We start from the raw sequence: 20,360 nt of genomic DNA on the forward strand, positions 1-20,360 counted from the left end.
CACAATTGAATACTGCAGATGAGATACATAATCAGAGACAGAGACAGATTCAGTAAAATAGCTTAAAAATGGGCCGAATCTAATACCAAACTATGGTGTCCTACTGAACAAAAATACAATGCAATAGAGTATTTTATTAGGACTCACAAAAATGGTATTTTTCACTGTGTATGATAAAGTAAATAGCATTAATGAAGAGCAGTCGTTTCAAATGAAGGCTAAATGCACAGGAAGCTGCTGAGGGGAGGACGGCTCATAATAATGGCTGGAATGGAGCAAATGGAATGGCATTTTACCAGACGCTCTTATCCAGAACGACTTACAATTAGTGAGTGAATACATTTTCATACTGGCTACCCCGTGGGAAACGAACCCACAACACTGGCGTTGCAAGCGCCATGCTCTACCAACTGAGCTACAGGGGACTGTTGGCATCAAACATGGAAATCATGTTGTTGATGTATTCGATACCATTCCACCTATTCCGCTCCAGCAATTACCACGAGACCGTCCTCCACAATTAAGGTGCCACCAATCTCCTGTGGCTATATGTAGTCTAGAGCTCAGGGCTAAATACCATCTTAAGCTACTGTGTTTTCTAAAACACCCAAATATACACTCTACTATGATATGTAATTGATAATTGCCAATGTGTCAAAGTTCATGTCCATCCTGGCTTAGCTAGACAGCATGGTAAACTAAACACTGGATGTAGTGATTTAAGCTCACGGCCGGCTCTGTCGTAGCCGGCCGTGACCGGGAGACCCATGGGGCGGTGCACAATTGGCCCAGCGTCGTCCAGGGTAGGGGAGGGAATGGCCGGCAGGGATATTGGTAGAGCATGGTGTTTGCAACGCCAGGGTTGTGGGTTCGATTCCCGCGGGGGGCCAGTATGAAAAATAAATACAAATATGTATGTACTCACTAACTGTAAGTCGCTCTGGATAAGAGCGTCTGCTAAATGACTAAAATGTAAATGTAAGCGGTGGTTCGGGGTGCGAGTTGATGCTGCAGGGTGGCTGGTGCTCATATGCTCAGACACAGCTGTCAAATCTTATCTCACATGAGTTCCTGCTCATCAACTTACTGACAACCTACAGCAAAACCCTTATAAAAGAGAGTGTGAAAGATAGCGAGAAAGTGGTGGGATACTATAGATGCTGATGCAATAAAATACTATAATTGCAGACTCACTGATGATTTCTCCAGGGCTACAAAATACACAACATGTGCAGTATTGTCATGTGTGGATCTTGGGTTCATAGGTAATACACAATCATGCCAAATGATATAGGAATTACTGTATGTATTACGTACTAAATATTACACTAGAGTTTTCAAAAAAAAAATGTCTGACATTTGAACCAAACTATTGAACCAAACGTATGTATATTAGGCTGTTATGAAGAGATCCAAATTAGGTTTTAAAGTACTGTGTTTGTTCTACGCAGACAGATGGAGGCCTATCGGAAAATGTGGACTCGCCAGTTGATCCTAAATTACCCATGAGTTCTGATGGGTTAGCTATCTCTCAAGGGCAGATTCAGAATCAGCCCACCCCCCCCCCCCCCCATCCCTATCAGGGATAGAGGCACTCTAAACCCACACCCCATGGATCTGCAGGACTGTACTATTGCTGAGATTACTGAGTCCCTGTAACTAGCTGTCAGATAACATTCTGATTCCTAAGTCTTATACAACCCAGAGTCACCCACTTACTGTGCAAATCCCTGTCCCAAGTTTGATTTCAATGGATATCTGTTGATGCTAAACTGTACAGTTTGACAACCTCTTTGCCAAGAATATAATATTTTGCCAGGGTAATTTGTGTTCTACGACCTTGTGGAGGCCAGTGGTGGTGTGCCCAGATGCTCAGCGAAGCTCCATGTTGTGTTTACAAACTCATGCCAATCTTACGATTCAAGGTCGAAGCCAGTTTGTTAACTTGCAGTCTGTGTCTTAAAATAGGGGGCTGAGGATTAAAAATAGAAATGTCTCACCTCGGTTGATTTCAATGATCTCCTCTTGAGCGAGGGGGCAGTCAAGGCCTCCGGACCCGATCACCTCGCCGAGTACATTACCCAGGATCCTATGGGGCGAGGCGGTGGCCATGGCGAGGGCGTCGGGCTTGCAGTAGTTGGGCGAGCCAGGCATGGTGGGCCGGGGGATGTGCTTGCCCTTTTTCTTGGGCAGCTTCTGCTTAGCCATGGCCAGTGAGTAGTACATGCCAAAGTTGTTGACGATGACAGGCACAGGCATGGCGATGGTCAGTACCCCCGACAGGGCGCACAGCGCGCCCACCAGCATCCCCGACCACGTCTCGGGGTACATGTCCCCGTAGCCCAGAGTGGTCATAGTGACCACAGCCCACCAGAAGCCAATTGGGATGTTCTTGAAGTTTGTGTGTTTGGCAGCCGTAGGGTCATCAGGGTCTGCGCCTATTCGCTCGGCATAGTAGATCATGGTGGCGAAGATGAGCACTCCGAGAGCAAGGAAGATGATGAGCAGGAGGAACTCGTTGGTGCTAGCGCGGAGCGTGTGGCCCAGGACACGAAGCCCCACGAAGTGGCGGGTCAGCTTGAAGATACGCAGGATACGGACAAAGCGGACCACACGCAGGAAGCCCAACACGTCCTTGGCAGCTTTGGAGGACAGGCCGCTCAGCCCCACCTCCAGGTAGAAGGGCATGATGGCAATGAAGTCGATGATGTTGAGGGTGCTCCTGAAGAACTCGACCTTGTCCGGGCAGAAGACCACACGCGCCATCACCTCAATGGTGAACCAGATGACGCACATGCCCTCCACGTACATAAGCCAGCTGTCGGTCACCACCTCGTAGACGATCACCTCGCGCGTCACGTTTCCCTCCGTCACGTTCTCCGTCTTGTTGTAGATGGTATTGAAGGCCTCGTGCGTCTCCATGCAGAATGTGGAGATGGAGATGAGGATGAACAAAAGGGAGAGGAATGCGCAGTACTGGAAGAGAGGAACAGAAAGAACCAGAGAGTGGAGGGACAGAGAGAGCAGGGGAAAGGCAAAAAGACAGAAGGCAAAGAGAAAGTTGAAGATAGAGGGACAGTAAAGGAGAAAAGAAAGAGGAAGGAGAGAAGGGTTACAGTCATATACAAACAACAGAGCTAGAAAAACAGATGGTGTGTTGCTCAACAGTTAGTCAGCCCGTACAGGACACTGCAGGGCATTACTCGGTCAGATGAGATGAGCCCAGATTATTAACCTCTACAGGATCGGTGTCCCGTATATGGGACGGTTGAGCTAACGTGCGCTAATGTGATTAGCATGACTGTTGTAAGTAACAGCAAACTTTCCAGGACATAGACATGTCTTATATGGGGAGAAAGCTTAAATTCGTGTTAATCTAACTGCACTGTCTAATTTACAGTAGCTATTACAGTGAAAAAATACCATGCTATTGTTTGAGGAGAGTGCACAACAACAATAAACGTATCACAGCAACTGGTTTGATACATTCACCTCTGAAGGTAAATAATGTACTTACATTCAGTAATCTTGCTCTGATTTGTCATCCTAAGGGTCCCATAGATAAAATGTAGCATAGTTTTGTTTGATAAAATCCATTTTTATATTCAAATGTAGGAACTGGGTTTTACAGTTTGAACCCCTGCTGTCTCTGGCTCCACACCCACCCCGCCCGGCCATCTAGATAGTTAGAGTATAAGCCAATGATCCATCATGTATGACATTCTTGGGAGTGTGTAAACTTACATTTTGTATTACCATATAATTTTTGTATGTTCTCTATAGTTATGTACTTGAAAATGTATCAATTGACCAATTCGGCACATTTAGGCAGACTTGATACAAAATAGTCCAGTATTGCAATGCTTCACTGGATCAATCTGATACTTTGCACACCTACTGCTGCCAAAATCTAAATTGCGCCTAAACTGCAATATTATATTGTGGCCTTTCTCTTGCTCAGCTGGTAGAGCACGGCGCTTGTAACGCCAAGGTAGTGGGTTCGATCCCCGGGACCACCCATACACAAAAATGTATGCACGCATGACTGTAAGTCGCTTTGGATAAAAGCGTCTGCTAAATGGCATATTAAAATTAATTTATTTAATTTATTAATTAATGTAACAAAACAAAAAAATAGACAACGCATGTTTTTTTGTTTGTATTATCTTTTACCAGATCTAATGTGTTATATTCTCCTACATTAATTTCACATTTCAACAAACTTCAAAGTGCTTCCTTTCAAATGGTATCAAGAATATGCATATCCTTGCTTCAGGTCCTGAGCAACAGGCAGTTATATTTGGGTATGTCCTTTTTTGGCATGACAGCCTAAGGAGAAGCGGTGGAAAAAGTTGAAAACTGGGATCCACGCATCATAAACCTGCAGAATGGAGAAAAGGGAGAGTGGACCTGGCTGGAATGAGAATACAGACTACTGTTTCATTGGCGCAGAACGGACACAGAGAAAGGGGGAGTGAAAGAAAGATGGAGAGGACACAAAAGAAAGGGATGTGGAAACAGAACATATAGTCATTAAAGGATAAAGCTGATGAATTATAAATATCTATGTATCTCAGAGTGCACTGAATGGGTTTCAAAATCAGGATGGGGCACGTGCTCACCCCCTCATATTGAATGTTCAACATAAAGGGCCTGAAACGTGTGTCATTGAGCCTGTTTGCGGCCCAGCGTGATTAAATGTGGTCCCAATTTATGTTAATAACTAGCCAGATTATTTGAAAATATGTCATGTTGAAATAACAATTCACGCATAAATCAAAGTATTATACACAAAGTAAAATGACTGACAGCCCTATTGTACATTATGTATTGACCAACTTTTGGACCCTTACAACTACTATATTAATCATACAGTGGAAATCCCTAAAGCCCAAAGTGCTTGAGATAGCACTCTATTTTAACATAATCATCTACATGATCCATTACACATCATTGCAATGTAACAGTAGTGGGGAGCCAATACTCCCCATTCAGTCATGTTATTAACCCCCTACTTTTAAAAAAGTTCTGCAAATGCAAAAATTGCTAAAACACCCTCCAATCACCCTCCAATTAGCCATATAGGTACTCCTTATACTCCCACTACTGCTATTATGGTGCTACTGTATAAAGCACTGTATGATTGGTACCTGAGTAAATATCAATACTTCCTATGAGATCCTCTTCATAATAACTATAAGTACATTTATTATGCCATTTGAGCTATGCATAATGCATTATAATGCACGACATGGGTGCTAAAAACTGGTACTTATTTATTAACCATTGATCAAATCCGACAGTACAACAGGAGTACAATCAGTCAGAGACATCATATCAATCAACCCCCATACACAAAAATGTATGCACGCATGACTGTAAGTCGCTTTGGATAAAAGCGTCTGCTAAATGGCATTTATTATTATTATTTAAGACCTCAAGCTGAATATTATCCTGTCAAAGGGTTCATTTGAGATATCCAAAAAGGCAGGCTTAATTTCAAACTGTAGGTTGCCCTAAATGTACTAAAACTAAACGACAACATCCAGTCTATAACAATATATGGGTACAGTGGTCCTGTGTAGCTAGCAATGCCAAGGCAATTTGTTCAATTCCCAAAGTGATCAAATTTTTCTATTTTACCTTTATTTAACTAGGCAAGTCACTTAAGAACGACGCTGGGCCAATTGTGTGCCGCCCTATGGGACTCCCAATCACGGCCGGATTGTGATACAGCCTGGAATCAAACCAGGGTCTGTAGTGACGCCCTAGCACTGAGATGCAGTGCTTAGACCGCTGTGCCACTTGGGAGCCCCACATACACCTACTAAAAATGTATGCACTCACTGTAATGTTATTCGCGTTGGATAAAAGCATCTGGTAAATGTCATATATTATTATTATATTATTATAACATACAGTGCCTTCAGAAAGTGTGGGATGTAATTAATCAACTTAAGTACACAGTATCTGAGGTGATGTGGTGTGCAGATACTGTCTTTCAACTTGGGGATGGAAGTTAAACATTAGCCGACAGCCTAAATAAGCTGCCATCTCTGGACCATTTTGACGAAATGACATCCTACACGGCCAAGAAAGCAATGGGATATGCTAAAATCACACTGAGTGTCATTAGTACACTTCAATTGCTGTTTGGACACTGCTTCCCTTTCTCTCTGCCTCTGGAGAATACCCCCATCTTCAAACAGCATCATTTACATATACTACAATGTCTTGCATCTCTGAGCCTAGCTCATTCCTTTCCAAAACTCTCTCTCTCCTCCGGGCGAATTTCTTGGATAGAGAGCAAAAAAACAAAAACAGAAAACGAGCAAAGTTAGAAGAGCGTCCCGGCGCTGAGATATGCAATCTGCCCAGACCGTTTCCCGTAAAGAGATGGTGACTCAGTTTAGAAAAAGGGAGTTGCTTTATTTCCACTTTGATGTTCATCCTTCGCCGCGCTCCCATTTTCCTCACTCACTCACTGAGGCGATTTGTTTTGCTGGCATTTGCTGTCTGTGCAGTCTGTAAGTGGCCTGACTGTCTGTACTGTGTGTAGTGGAGCTCATTACGCTGGACCATTCAAATGTTCCTGAGTCAATTACACTGGAGTGATAATATTTGTGCATGGCTACTAGCGTCATCTTTTCCCATGACATTCTTACAGTTACATGACCTACAGTTTACTTATAGATCCAGTATAGATAATTTGTGCATTATCATATAAATAATAAAACACATATATGACCGGAATACATTTTATGGGGATAAATTCATACTTGAGTAGAGCCCATATACTGTATGTCAAATGCCTGAGTGCCCTCACTGTATTGTGTGTCTCCTATGTGTATATTCTCTGTTGTTCACATACATTCTTATAAATAAAGGTGCAAGTTGGAACCAAATACGTTTATTGAGAGCGATGCCATAGGGGAACCATTTTAGGGCCTCTGAAGAACCATAAATGGGATGGTTCTTTGAACCACACATGTTTCGTCCCTCCAGGACTGGAATTGTATAGCCCTGCTGTAGGGTTTTAAGCCTTATTTGCATATTTCCCAGGGCGCCTTTTGAGTGAATTTTAGTACCACCCATGACTGTGTTTGCTAGTGACGGAGACATGGTAGCTGCACTCATTCATTTTCAGTCCTGTGGCCTTCACCAAATGAGATCCTAAGTGAATATGTTGTCATTCAAATTACATTCTTTAAGACAATACATATTTCATAAGGCCTTCTTTTGACGGCCTAATTTTCCCCAAATACAGTGGCCTGAAACTCATAGTTTATAGGCTATATTAGCCTGCAAGTCACATTATGCTGACTCGCAAAGTGATGTGTAATTCCTATTGGAATCCAGCCAGAGTGGGGATATCAAACATTTTGCATTTTTATTCACCCGCAAGTTGCATTCAGAATGACTGCCAGCGTTGGGAAGACTAAGTTATGCGACTACCTTGAACATCTAAACTGGAACAAACATTTCAGTAACGAGTGCAATAAGTAACAGATTAAAATAGTTTAGAAAAATGTATGTTATATATTTTTGAGTAGCACAAGGTTAATGAATCAATCAATGTACATGCAAAAACATAGATATTGAAGCAAACAATTTTAAAAAATCTACCCGCAATAGAGCATGCTGGGAACTATGATAAAAATAGGTGTGGTTTTGGTTCAACTCTGGTTATTAACACCAACACTGGAGTTATTTTACACCACTGAGTGTTAATGCAACTCTTTACAGTGTATATTTAACTCTTGAGTCAACACTAGAAATGTTACACTGACAAAAGTTAACACTAGCCAATTTGCTATGTGCTATGAAAGGGACATCTGCAGGCTTCCATACATTTCAAGAATCTTTAAGAATTCTGAAGAACCGTAGATGCCACGTCAAGAACCCCACACTTAACTCAAAGGTTCTTCATCTGGCAAGAATTCTCCAAGGAACCTTAAGAGCTGAGGAAGAACCATTTAAAAACTTTTTTTTTTTTTTCGATGTTTATAATATATATTTAGAACAACATACAGTATATAGAAAGCAGCTCATGAAACATACCAAAATGGAGGGGAAGGGCCATGTGTTTTCTTGGGTAAATGTTTCATTACCCAACGCATATTACGACAGCCCTCTCTCCTTCTCTTTCTCTTTTAAAAGAAGAAAATGAATTTGAGTTATGTACTGTATAGTCAAGATTAGCTGAAAGGCAGTAGTCTCTCACAGTACAGAGTGACCTAAATCATAAAACATAAAGACATAAATACTCTTAAAAGACATGCCAGTATCGAGGCATTTGATTGGCCAAGCTGTGGTAATGGATTACCATATAGGCAGACAATATGGATGGGACACATCTGCATATTGTTTATATGTCCAAATGGGGATCTGAAATTCAGGCTTCCTGGTATTCTTGAACCTTACAAAACCTGTGTAAGAGCAGTCTGGCATACACTACTGGTCAAAAGTTTTAGAACACCTACTCATTCAAGGGTTTTTCTTTATTTTTAGTATTTTCTACATTGTAGAATAATAGTGAAGACATCAAAACTATGAAATAACACGTTTGGAATCATGTAGTAATCAGAAAAGTGTTAAACAAATCAAAATATATTGAGATTTGAGATTTTTTAAATAGCCGCCCTTTGCCTTTGTCAAGAATGCTGTAGGTGGGTGTAGTGGTGGAATCAAGCGCAGGACACCGAAGTATAGTCCAAAAGACTTTAGTTCAAATTCCAACAAGGAAAATACGAACAAACTTTGCCCGAAGGCGAAACTACGCACGAAGGCGACACAAACAAAAGGCGCACTAAACATGTGCGTAAACGCTCCAACACAGTGGAGTGAGGCTCAACCGAGCGAAAGCAAAACAAGCACAACACACGACAGAAATAATCACACACAAACACAGACACACCCAACGAGACTTAAATAGAACACTAATGAGGACTAACTAGACACAGGTGTACAACATCAAGACCAAACCAAACGAACATGAAACATAGATCGGTGGCAGCTAGTACTCGGGGACGACGACCGCCGATGCCTGCCCGAACCAGGAGGAGGAGCAGCCTCGGCCGAAACCGTGACAGTACCCCCCTTGACGCGCGGCTCCAGCCGTGCGCCGACCCCGGCCTCGGGGACGACCAGGAGGACGCGGAGCAGGGCGCGCGGGATGGTCCCGGTGGAACTCCGACAGGAGAGATGGGTCTAGGATGTCCCTCCGCGGCACGCAGCACCGCTCCTCCGGGCCGTACCCCTCCCACTCCACGAGATACTGGAGACCCCCCATCCGGCGTCTGGAGTCCAAGATGGACCGAACGGTGTACGCCGGAGCCCCCTCGATGTCCAATGGGGGCGGAGGAGTCTCTCCTATCTCATTGTCCTGGAGTGGACCAGCTACCACCGGCCTGAGAAGAGACACATGGAACGAGGGGTTAATATTCTTATATTCAACAGGTAGATGTAACTTATAACACACCTCGTTCAATCTTCTCAGGACTTTAAAGGGCCCCACAAACCGCCGACCCAGCTTCCGGCAGGGCAGGCGGAGGGGTAGGTTTCTGGTAGAGAGCCAGACTCGATCTCCGGGTGCGTACACCGGCCCTCACTGCGGTGGAGATCGGCGCTCGCCTTGTGACGACGGACGGCCCGCTGCAGGTGGACGTGGGCAGCGTTCCACGTCTCTTCCGAGCGCCTCATCCAATCATCCACCGCAGGGGCCTCGATCTGGCTCTGCTGCCATGGTGCCAGAACCGGCTGGTAACCTAATACACATTGGAAAGGGGTTAGGTTGGTAGAGGAGTGGCGGAGAGAATTCTGGGCCATCTCGGCCCAGGGAATGTAACGCGCCCACTCCTCAGGCCGGTCCTGGCAATACGACCTCAGAAACCTACCCACATCCTGGTTAACACGTTCTACCTGCCCGTTACTCTCCGGGTGGTACCCCGAAGTAAGGCTAACCGAGACCCCCAAACGCTCCATAAACGCTCTCCACACCCGGGAGGTAAACTGGGGGCCTCGATCAGACACTATATCCTTGGGGATCCCGTAATGCCGGAAGACGTGGGTAAATAGGGCCTCAGCAGTCTGTAGGGCAGTAGGAAGACCCGACATAGGGAGAAGACGACAGGCCTTAGAGAACCGGTCCACAACGACCAGGATGGTGGTATTCCCCTGAGAGAGGGGAAGGTCTGTTACAAAATCCACCGAGAGGTGGGACCATGGTCGTTGTGGAACGGGTAGGGGCTGTAACTTACCCCTGGGCAGATGTCGGGGCGCCTTACACTGGGCGCACACCGAGCAGGAGGAGACGTAAACCCTCACATCCCTAGCCAAAGTAGGCCACCAGTATTTAGTGCTAAGGCAATGCACTGTCCGGCCAATACCCGGATGTCCAGAGGAGGGTGACGTGTGAGCCCAGTAGATGAGTCGATCCCGAATCTCGAGCGGAACGTACCTCCGACCCTCAGGACATTGTGGAGGGCTGGGGTCTGTACGCAACGCTCGCTCGATCTCGGCATCGACCTCCCACACCACCGGTGCCACAAGGCAAGACTCCGGTAGTATGGGAGTAGGCTCAACGGACCTCTCCTCCGTGTCATACCGCCGGGACAGTGCATCTGCCTTACCATTCTGGGACCCAGGGATGTACGTGATTTTAAATACGAACCTGGTGAGAAACATACTCCATCGAGCCTGGCGAGGGTTCAGTCTCCTCGCTGCCCGGATGTACTCCAGGTTCCGATGGTCAGTCAAAATGAGGAAAGGGTGTTGAGCCCCCTCAAGCCAATGCCTCCACACCTTAAGGGCTTGAACTACAGCTAACAGCTCCCTGTCCCCAACGTCATAGTTACGCTCCGCTCGGGCTGAGCTTTTTGGAGTAAAAAAGCACAGGGGCGGAGTTTAGGTGGCGAGCCGGACCGTTGAGAGAGAACGGCCCCTATACCAGCCTCAGACGCGTCCACCTCAACCTGAAATGGAATTGTGGGATCCGGATGCGCCAGCACCGGAGCCGACGTAAACAGGTCCTTCAGTCTCCCAAAGGCCCTGTCCGCATCAGCTGACCACTGCAGGCGCACCGGACCCCCCTTCAGAAGGGACGTGATGGGAGCTGCCACCTGTCCAAAACCCCGGATAAACCTCCGGTAGTAATTCGCAAAGCCCAAGAACTGCTGCACCTCTTTTACAGTGGTTGGAGTTTGCCAATTACGCACAGCGGACACACGATCCACCTCCATTCTCACCCCTGACGCGGACAACCGATAACCCAAAAAGGAGACCGACTCCTGGAAAAACAGACTCCTCAATACACGTCGCACCAGGGTTATATGCTCGGCTCGGGTAGACGAGTACACCAGAATATCATCAATGTACACGACCACCCCTTGTCCCTGCATATCCCGGAAAATGTCATCTACGAAGGATTGGAAGACTGATGGAGCATTCATCAACCCATATGGCATGACAAGATACTCGAAATGACCTGATGTGGTACTAAACGCCGTTTTCCATTCATCACCCCCCCTAATGCGCACCAAGTTATACGCGCTCCTGAGATCCAATTTTGTGAAAAACCGCGCCCCATGCAATGACTCCGTCATGGTCGCAATCAGAGGGAGTGGATAACTGTATTTCACAGTAATTTGATTGAGACCACGGTAATCAATGCACGGGCGCAACCCTCCATCTTTCTTTTTCACAAAAAAGAAACTCGAAGAGGCGGGGGAAATGGAAGGCCGAATGTATCCCTGTCTCAAAGATTCGGCTATGTAAGTCTCCATAGCTTTCCTCTCCTCTTGAGACAAAGGATACACATGGCTCCGTGGGAGCGCTGCTCCTGCCTGGAGATCAATCGCACAATCCCCCTGTCTATGGGGGAGGCAACTGCGTCGCCCTAGTTTTGCTAAACACAAGAGCTAAATCCCCATATTCAGGCGGAATGTGCAGTGCGGGCACTTGGTTTGGACTTTCCACCGAAGTCGCCCCCACGGAAACACCCAGACATCGCCCCTCACACTGAGCAGACCACCCATCGAGAGCCCTCTATTGCCACGAAATAGCAGGGTTATGGGTGCTTAACCAGGGAATCCCCAGCACCACTGGATACGCAGGAGAGTCGATCAGATACAGCTGTATAGTCTCTTCATGACCCCCCTGCGCACACATCCTAAGTGGCGCTGTGACCTCCCTGATCAACCCCGACCCCAACGGGCGGCTATCTAAGGCATGTACGGGAAAAGGTTTGTCAACAGGTAGGAGAGGGATCCCTAACTCTAAACAAAACTTTCGATCAACAAAATTCCCAGCTGCGCCTGAATCTACTAGCGCCTTATGCTGGGAATGAGGTGCAACCTGTGGAAAACCAACAGGTATACAAAAGTGCGCAACAGAAAGCTCTGGGTAAGCGGGGTGTCTACTCACCTGGGAGGCCCCCCCAGTGCGTGGCCTGTTGTCCTCTCCCTCGGAGAACCCTCCCCAGCACCTGGCCGCAGTGTGCCCTCCACGACCGCACTTGGTGCAGGAGACAGGCCCCCTCGGGCTCTTCCTCCTCCGCTCTCTAGCGCCAGCGCCCCCGAGCTCCATGGGGCACGGCTCGGAGGCGCTGGAGGGTGAAATGGACGGACCCCCCTCGGAACGTCCGCGGGTAGCTAGCAGGTTATCCAGCCTGATGGACATGTCGACCAACTGGTCGAACGAGAGGCAGGTGTCCCTACAGGCCAGCTCCCGACGGACGTCCTCGCGAAGACTACATTTGTAGTGATCGACGAGAGCCCGCTCATTCCACCCTGCATCTGCCGCTAGAGTACGGAATTCTAGGGCGAACTCCTGGGCACTCCTCCTCCCCTGCCGGAGGAAGACCAGACGCTCCCCCGCCGCTTTCCCCTCCGGGGGATGGTCAAACACCGCCCTGAAGCAGCGGGAGAACTCGTCGTAGGTGATGGTATCCGCGTCGATCCTCCTCCACTCCGCGTTGGCCCATTCCAACGCCTTCCCGGAAAGGCAGGAGATCAGGGCGGACACGCTCTCATGTCCCGAGGGCGCCGGGTGCACGGTGGCCAGGTACAGCTCCACCTGGAGAAGGAATCCCTGACACCCGGCCGTGGTCCCATCGTAGGCCCTCGGGAGCGAGAGTCGAACTCCTCGGGGTTCCGGAACGGGAATGGGCTGACTGGCCGATGGTGCTGGCAGGGAGGATGGCGGTGGAGGAGTCCCCCAGCCTCGGATGGTGGTGATCACCTCCTGCAGTGCGGACCCCATCTGCAGGATCTGGTCACTTTGTTCACGGACCTTGTCCTCCAGCGTCGCCTGGGCTGCTGCGGTTCCTGCTGATTCCATTCTTTATGGTGTGTGATTCTGTCAAGAATGCTGTAGGTGGGTGTAGTGGTGGAATCAAGCGCAGGACACCGAAGTATAGTCCAAAAGACTTTAGTTCAAATTCCAACAAGGAAAATACGAACAAACTTTGCCCGAAGGCGAAACTACGCACGAAGGCGACACAAACAAAAGGCGCACTAAACATGTGCGTAAACGCTCCAACACAGTGGAGTGAGGCTCAACCGAGCGAAAGCAAAACAAGCACAACACACGACAGAAATAATCACACACAAACACAGACACACCCAACGAGACTTAAATAGAACACTAATGAGGACTAACTAGACACAGGTGTACAACATCAAGACCAAACCAAACGAACATGAAACATAGATCGGAGGCAGCTAGTACTCCGGGGACGACGACCGCCGATGCCTGCCCGAACCAGGAGGAGGAGCAGCCTCGGCCGAAACCGTGACAGCCTTGATGACAGCTTTGCACACTCTTGGCATTCTCTAAACCAGCTTCATGAGGTAGTCACCTGGAATGCATTTCAATTAACAGGTGTGCCTTCTTAAAAGTTAATTTGTGGAATGTATTTCCTTCTTAACGTGTTTGAGCCAATCAGTTGTGTTGTGACAAGGTAGGGGGGTATGTAAGGGTGCGGTGCGGTGCAGGATAGACAGTAGGCAGTAGGCAGAGATGGTGAAACAAGGATCTTTACTGGTGGTCCCGAAGCCAGGATACAAAACAACGGACGTAACATGTTAAAGAAAGGTGGAGCAAATAAGTCTCCAAAAACAGGCTGACAGCCAAAATACGAAATAGTAACTACGACTGAAATAATAAAGAAACAGGGAGAACGCTTGTACATACTTCTTCGATCAGACACTGATTAGTACTGCTGAGTATAGAGAAACTAGCAGAGAAAACTGAGCAAGGGAACACTGGGAAGTGAGGGCATAAATACACAGGTGAACAGGTAGACACAGGTGACACCAATACAATGATGATTAGTCCAACCTGTGAGTAAGGAGGTGCCTAAGGTTGTCAGAGGATGACACCTAGTGGGTCGCTCCGGAACTGCGACCCCCTCCTGTAACAGGGGTACACATAAGATAGGCCTATTTGGTAAAAGACCAAGTCCATATTATGCCAAGAACAGCTCAAATAAGCAAAAGGAAATGACAGTCCATAATTACTTTAAGACATGAATGTCAGTCAATATGGAAAATGTCAAGAACTTTGAAAGTTTCTTCAACTGCAGTCGCAAAAACCATCAAACGAAATGATGAAACTGGCTCTCATGAGGACCGCCACAGGAATGGAAGACCCAGAGTTACCTATGCTGCAGAGGATAAGTTCATTAGAGTTACCAGCCTCAGAAATTGCAGCCCAAATAAATGCTTCACAGAGTTCAAGTAACAGACACATCTAACAAAAACATATGGAAATGTCTGCTCTACCCAAAATTACAACCAAATAATTGCAGCATTACTGCAAAAATGGAAGAGGAAAGTGGAAGGGGGAAAAAGTAAGGAACTTGTCTGTCGGCCCTGCATTAAAGAACATAATTGGTTAAAGAAAATTGTGATAAATAAAAAAGTATACCAGTTTAATTTAAGGACCAAAGGATTGACAGCCATCCCATATAGATTGCAAAATATAGATTTTTGACGTACCGATTCCATGGCATAGTGTTTATGAACTGATAAGCAAAACGACGCCGGATTCAAAACTTAGAATTTTTCAATTTAAATTATTATACAAAATTCTTGCTACCAATATAATGTTATTTATATGGGGGATACAATCTTCCCACCTCTGCAGATTTTGCTGCGAAGAGACAGAATCCTTAGATCATTTGTTTTGGTATTGTCCATTTGTAGCTTGTTTTTGGACACAGGTCCAGGAATGGCTAAAGGATTGCAATATTTACCTGGAGCTAACCCTGCAGATAGCACTACTGGGTGATCTAAAAAGTCATAGCAATCGATCAATAATATAATAATACTTTTAGCAAAAACAATTTCTGTAGAAACAATGAGAATAGAAAGGTTCAGAACTTTTGTAAAACATCACAGTACAGTTGAAAAATATATGGCAAATAGAAATCCAATATGGATGGTGTTAAGAGATAGATGGGAGGTGTTGAATGGAGCTGAAGGATGGGACTAATGACAACAACTAATAACAACAAGATAACAAATGTAAAGCATACTGTGTCCATAATAAGTATATAGGTTATAGGTTGAAAGCTTTTGTGAAAGAGCACAGTTGGCATATAGAAGCAAACCAGATGGACATCATGAAATGATCGGAAGAAGTTCAGGAGTTAAAACAAACAAAATATAATTATTGTAGAATTTGACTGTGTCCATAAATTATATATAGTATGGGCTGGAAGTAGAGGCCTAAGCGTTGTTGTTCACTAGTTTACTCCAATTGGGGAAGGGGTGGTGGGGTTGGAAAGTAATGAAGGGAAATATTTTTTTTTTAAAGGATATGTGTGTGTGTATGGATGTATGTATATATGTATGTATGTATGTATGTATGTATGTATGTATGTATGTATGTATGTATGTATGTATGTATGTATGTATGTATGTATGTATATATATATATATATGTGTGTATGTATGTGTATATGTGTATGTATATATATATATATATATATATATATATATATATATATATATATATATATATATGTGTGTGTGTATATATATATATATATATATATATATATATATATATATATGCGAGAAAAAAAACATATGGGGGATTGGAAATGATGCAATGATTACATTGATGGAAGTTACAATCTATCTGAAATATTAAAGCTGATCTACCCCCTAAAAAAATATAAATATTCTTCATCACCACTAAAGTAAGTGTTTAACGTACATTTTAGATTGGTCTTTCTATTTCAACCAGAGGTTGGAACCAAAATCATTTTTAAATTGTTACGTTCCGAACAGAACTCACATTTTTTTTTGGTCCATTCCAGTGTTCTGACCAGCATACTAAAGTTCTGAACCAGTTCGAACCAAAAAAGGTACCCTCTCTTCATAAAGCTATTTTTGAGAAAAAAACCTGTGAAATCAACACCGTTTTTACATTTAGCTCATTCATTTACTCCAACTATTACTGAAGATGGAGCAGCTTGCTATGAAACAGTCATGGGTGGGTATCTCTCACATTCACTTGAAAGGCATGCTGGGAAATCTGAAAATACAGCCTTACACCCTACAGTGTAAAAAAAAAAAAAAAACTGTGATTAGATTAAGCTAATTATTTGTATGTTTGATTGGTAAGATAAGTGCAGGTGCAAGATGCGTCTGAAATTTCACGGGTGGGGAGAGAGTGAGTGAGAGGGTGGACATGGAGGGAGCTTGGCTTGAAGCGCTGAACATCATTACATGACGTGAATTGGAACGTGTTTAGGCTATTACTAGCATCATCATTTTACTGACTTACAGAATTATATACTAAACATTAGGAATCTTTTTTTAACAAAAAACAACATTATTAACCGGTTCTCAAGATTAGAAAATACCGGTTCTGTTTTGGAACACCAGAGCTCACTTCCGTTCCCGATTCTGTTTCCGGTCCTCAAAGTAAAAAAATATGGATTTCGTTTCTGTTTCCTGAATGGGTTCCTTGATTTCAACTATGTACAATTAAGGTATAATCTTACAAATCTTCTCATTTATTTTCTGCTGAATAATGGACTGATGAGACTAGCACACGGTGAGTGTGAGAAAGCAGCACCCTATGGGGAGGTAGTGTGTGAAATGGGCAGACACTGAAAGTGGGACAAAGAGAGAAGAGAGAGAGAAAGAGTTGTCATTTTTTATGCTATGCTTGCTTCAGTGTGAAAAATTTATTACTTGTTCTACATTTAGCAATTACCGAAAAGCTTGTAAAAGATACTGTATTATTAGTGTGCACTTTTCTCAATACCACAACGAAAGCAAACTTTCAAGCACATTTATACATTTGAATAGTAAAATAGCAAGAATGAAGAAGTACCATAGCTCCACAATACGAAGACACGGGAATCCATAGCTAGGGAGACACAACGTCCGTACTAGACACATTTTTACATTTTAGTCATTTAGCAGACGCTCTTATCCAGAGCAACTTACAGTTAGCGAGTGCATACATTATTTTTTTATTTTTTTCATACTGGCCCCCCGTGGGAATCGAACCCACAACCCTGGCGTTGCAAGCGCCATGCACTACCAACTGAGCTACACGGGGCCCTACCTCATAGAATGCATGCCCAATACATGCATTAACTGGAAGGCACACATTTGTTGTGTTGGTAAAACACTGTAGTAAGCACAAAAACAATTCCCATTGGGTTTCATTCTAAGTGGTATGCTTGCTAGTATGGATATTAGAACGTAGCCAGAGACCCCTCTGCCGCCAGCCACTCCTCTGCTGCCAGTCACACCCCCACCACCCCTGCCTCTCACCTTGGTGCTAAGGGGGATCTGGTGACAGCTACCTGGGGAGAAGTAAGGGAAAACGCAGGGCAAAGCAGCAGGGGTCACTCAACAAGGGGTGTGATTGAGATGCATGTGTGTGTGTGTGGCGACTTGCATACGCACGTGAGATTGTGTGTGTTTCATAAGATTGGGTTTGGGTTTAAGAATACGTGTGTGTGTGTGTGCGTGCGTGTGTTACGTGTGTGTGTATTTACACGCGCGTGTAACCTACACAAGTGTGTGTGCACATTTACTGTATATGTACTGTACACTGGAGACACACACCAAGAACGTGAGTAGAGAGAGAGAAGTATGTTACTAATAACTCAGTCCTCTCACATGCTACCCTCTGCTATATTGTCAAATGACCGAATCCTAAAGCACACTACTCTGTACGCCAGAAAGTTGAATTACAAGCTACTGTGACGCCCTGTATAACTTACAGAAACTCTGTGACATACTATTGTCGAATCAGTGAGCTCACACACAAACACACACACACACTCACACACAAATCGAACTCTATGATCAACACGTCATATGTCCATTTCATTTTTCACTGTGGAGTCCAACATTTCTGAAGACAAGCAAATGGGTTTGGAGCGTACTATGTGTAGTTTATCCTTACGACACAGCCCTCTTCATCCCTTCATCCTCCCCCTCGCTTGTACCAACCCACCCCGTCTCTCCCCCCGTCCTCCTGCTTACATTGTCTGAAAGCCTGAGAGCTAGTTTGGCAAAGCTGTCCCTGTTCTATTAGCTGTGATGACCGAGTGCCAGCCTGCCTGCCTCTCACTCTCTCTCTCCAGCTTTCTCTCTCCATCCCCCCTTCTCGCTCTCTCTCTCTCTCTCTCTCTCTCTCTCTCTCGGTCTTTCTCTCTCTCTCTCTCTCTCTCGCTCTCTCTCTCTCTCCTTATTAATCTAACTGAGAGCATTGTGATGAAAAAAGCTGCTTTGTAAAAGAAACAGAAAAGACATTAGGCACACAGATGGACTGCAGATTCCCGCGGTTTACGAGCCACCAAGGACATTTCAGAGATCTAACCAGCATCAGCCCACTCACTCGTCACCCCCACCTTCACCGGCCAAAAGCCAATGAAGAGTTAAAAATAGCAAATCTCTGGGTGAATAAAAATGTCCTCGTAATCCTAGCTCCTACATTGTGAGAACACTCAGATTTGTGTATTGTGAGGACCTTGAACCATGTAGCCTTTTTCCTGCAGTAAATGACCAAAAGTGCCATCTTTGGCCTCATATGTGGAATGTTATTAATATTTTTCACAATTTCATCATTAACAGTTTGTTTTTTTATGACAAAAATCCAGTGTTTCTATGTCAAACAGATTTGTTATATTTCCGTCTTATGTGATGTATATAAAGCTTAATATTGGGATGCAAACTCAAAATTGAAGACATTTCAACTCTATATCTGACATCGTACAGGTGTCTTCTTTCTTTGAAGCCCATAACCATGAGTGTGAGGTGTATACTTTTGTTTCAAAGTTGATTTGTTTAAAACTACCAAGAATCACTCTGTGTGACCCTGATTTAGCCCACTGCAGTAAAAGGTTAAAAGGTGGTCCATCTGAGAACGTTCAATTCAAAACCTTCCTGGAACATTTTAATAACCCTTCAATATGATACGATATGACATATTCTCTTAAACCGGTCATTCACTGGTGCATTTGTTCGTTCTCTTGCTCGCTCTTCCCTATTCCCTCTACAGCGACTTACGGGGTGGAACCATCGTGAGCTAGCAGATGGTCACACAGGAATTGTTCTAGTGTCGCACCCTCCCCACTATTTCCATTGGAATGAGCAGGGCTCCAGCTTGACTCTTTTAGTGCCACAGGCCACAGGGAGCTACAGTGGAACAGAATGTCACACGCAGTCAAACCATGCATACTCACTCACAAACCTTATACCAGATGTACATAACCCTGCAGCACGGAAATCATAACAACTCACGGGTTGCTCTAGGACTAGTGTTTTAGAGCAGTCTGTTTTAAAACAATCTATTTTCAAATAAACAGAAACCGTAGGCTATGTAATACTTAAAGGTACAATCTGCAATATTTACCGCTGTTCAATTGTCATTTTAATTAATGACATACCATCATAAACTCACTCCCACTATCAGTCCTTGCATCCATAGCCCTATGTATGAATTTGAGAGTGGTTACATTCCTCCAGCCCCATACCTCAGCTTTATGGCAAACCAAGGTGACATGGGGATGGGGTACAGATGAGTATGTGTGATATATTGGATGGATGTGTGTCTGTATTTGTATTTATGGGTGTGTGTGTTTGCAGTGTGTCTTTTCAGTGTATGGATGTAACACAATTAATATTGAATCGAGCTTAGTGAAGACTAGGCTCAGAGTGGCAGATAATTGCAAAGATTTAATAGTCTAATGAACACCAACAGTTTTTAGTTTTTAGGCAATTAGGCTAGTTATTACATTCTTCTTAATACAGAGCATTCTTCTGCAACCAAATTGCAGGTCCAGTGTAATGGTTCATGTGCACCCTGCTACACATGGTACT

At 44.7% G+C, this 20,360-nt stretch overlaps 1 protein-coding gene across 1 annotated transcript in view; it reads right to left on the reverse strand.

Moving 5' to 3' along the window:
• LOC121547188 (potassium voltage-gated channel subfamily C member 1-like) overlaps positions 1-20,360 on the reverse strand; it is a 107,101-nt gene that overhangs the window by 58,922 nt on the left and 27,819 nt on the right. The window contains exon 2 of the mRNA XM_045209736.1: positions 2,001-2,976. Within this exon, the coding sequence (XP_045065671.1) occupies positions 2,001-2,976 (976 nt within the window). The remainder of the gene's footprint in view (positions 1-2,000; positions 2,977-20,360) is intronic.

Source organism: Coregonus clupeaformis, chromosome 31 (assembly GCF_020615455.1).
Source record: "Coregonus clupeaformis isolate EN_2021a chromosome 31, ASM2061545v1, whole genome shotgun sequence".
NCBI classification, from domain to species: domain Eukaryota; kingdom Metazoa; phylum Chordata; class Actinopteri; order Salmoniformes; family Salmonidae; genus Coregonus; species Coregonus clupeaformis.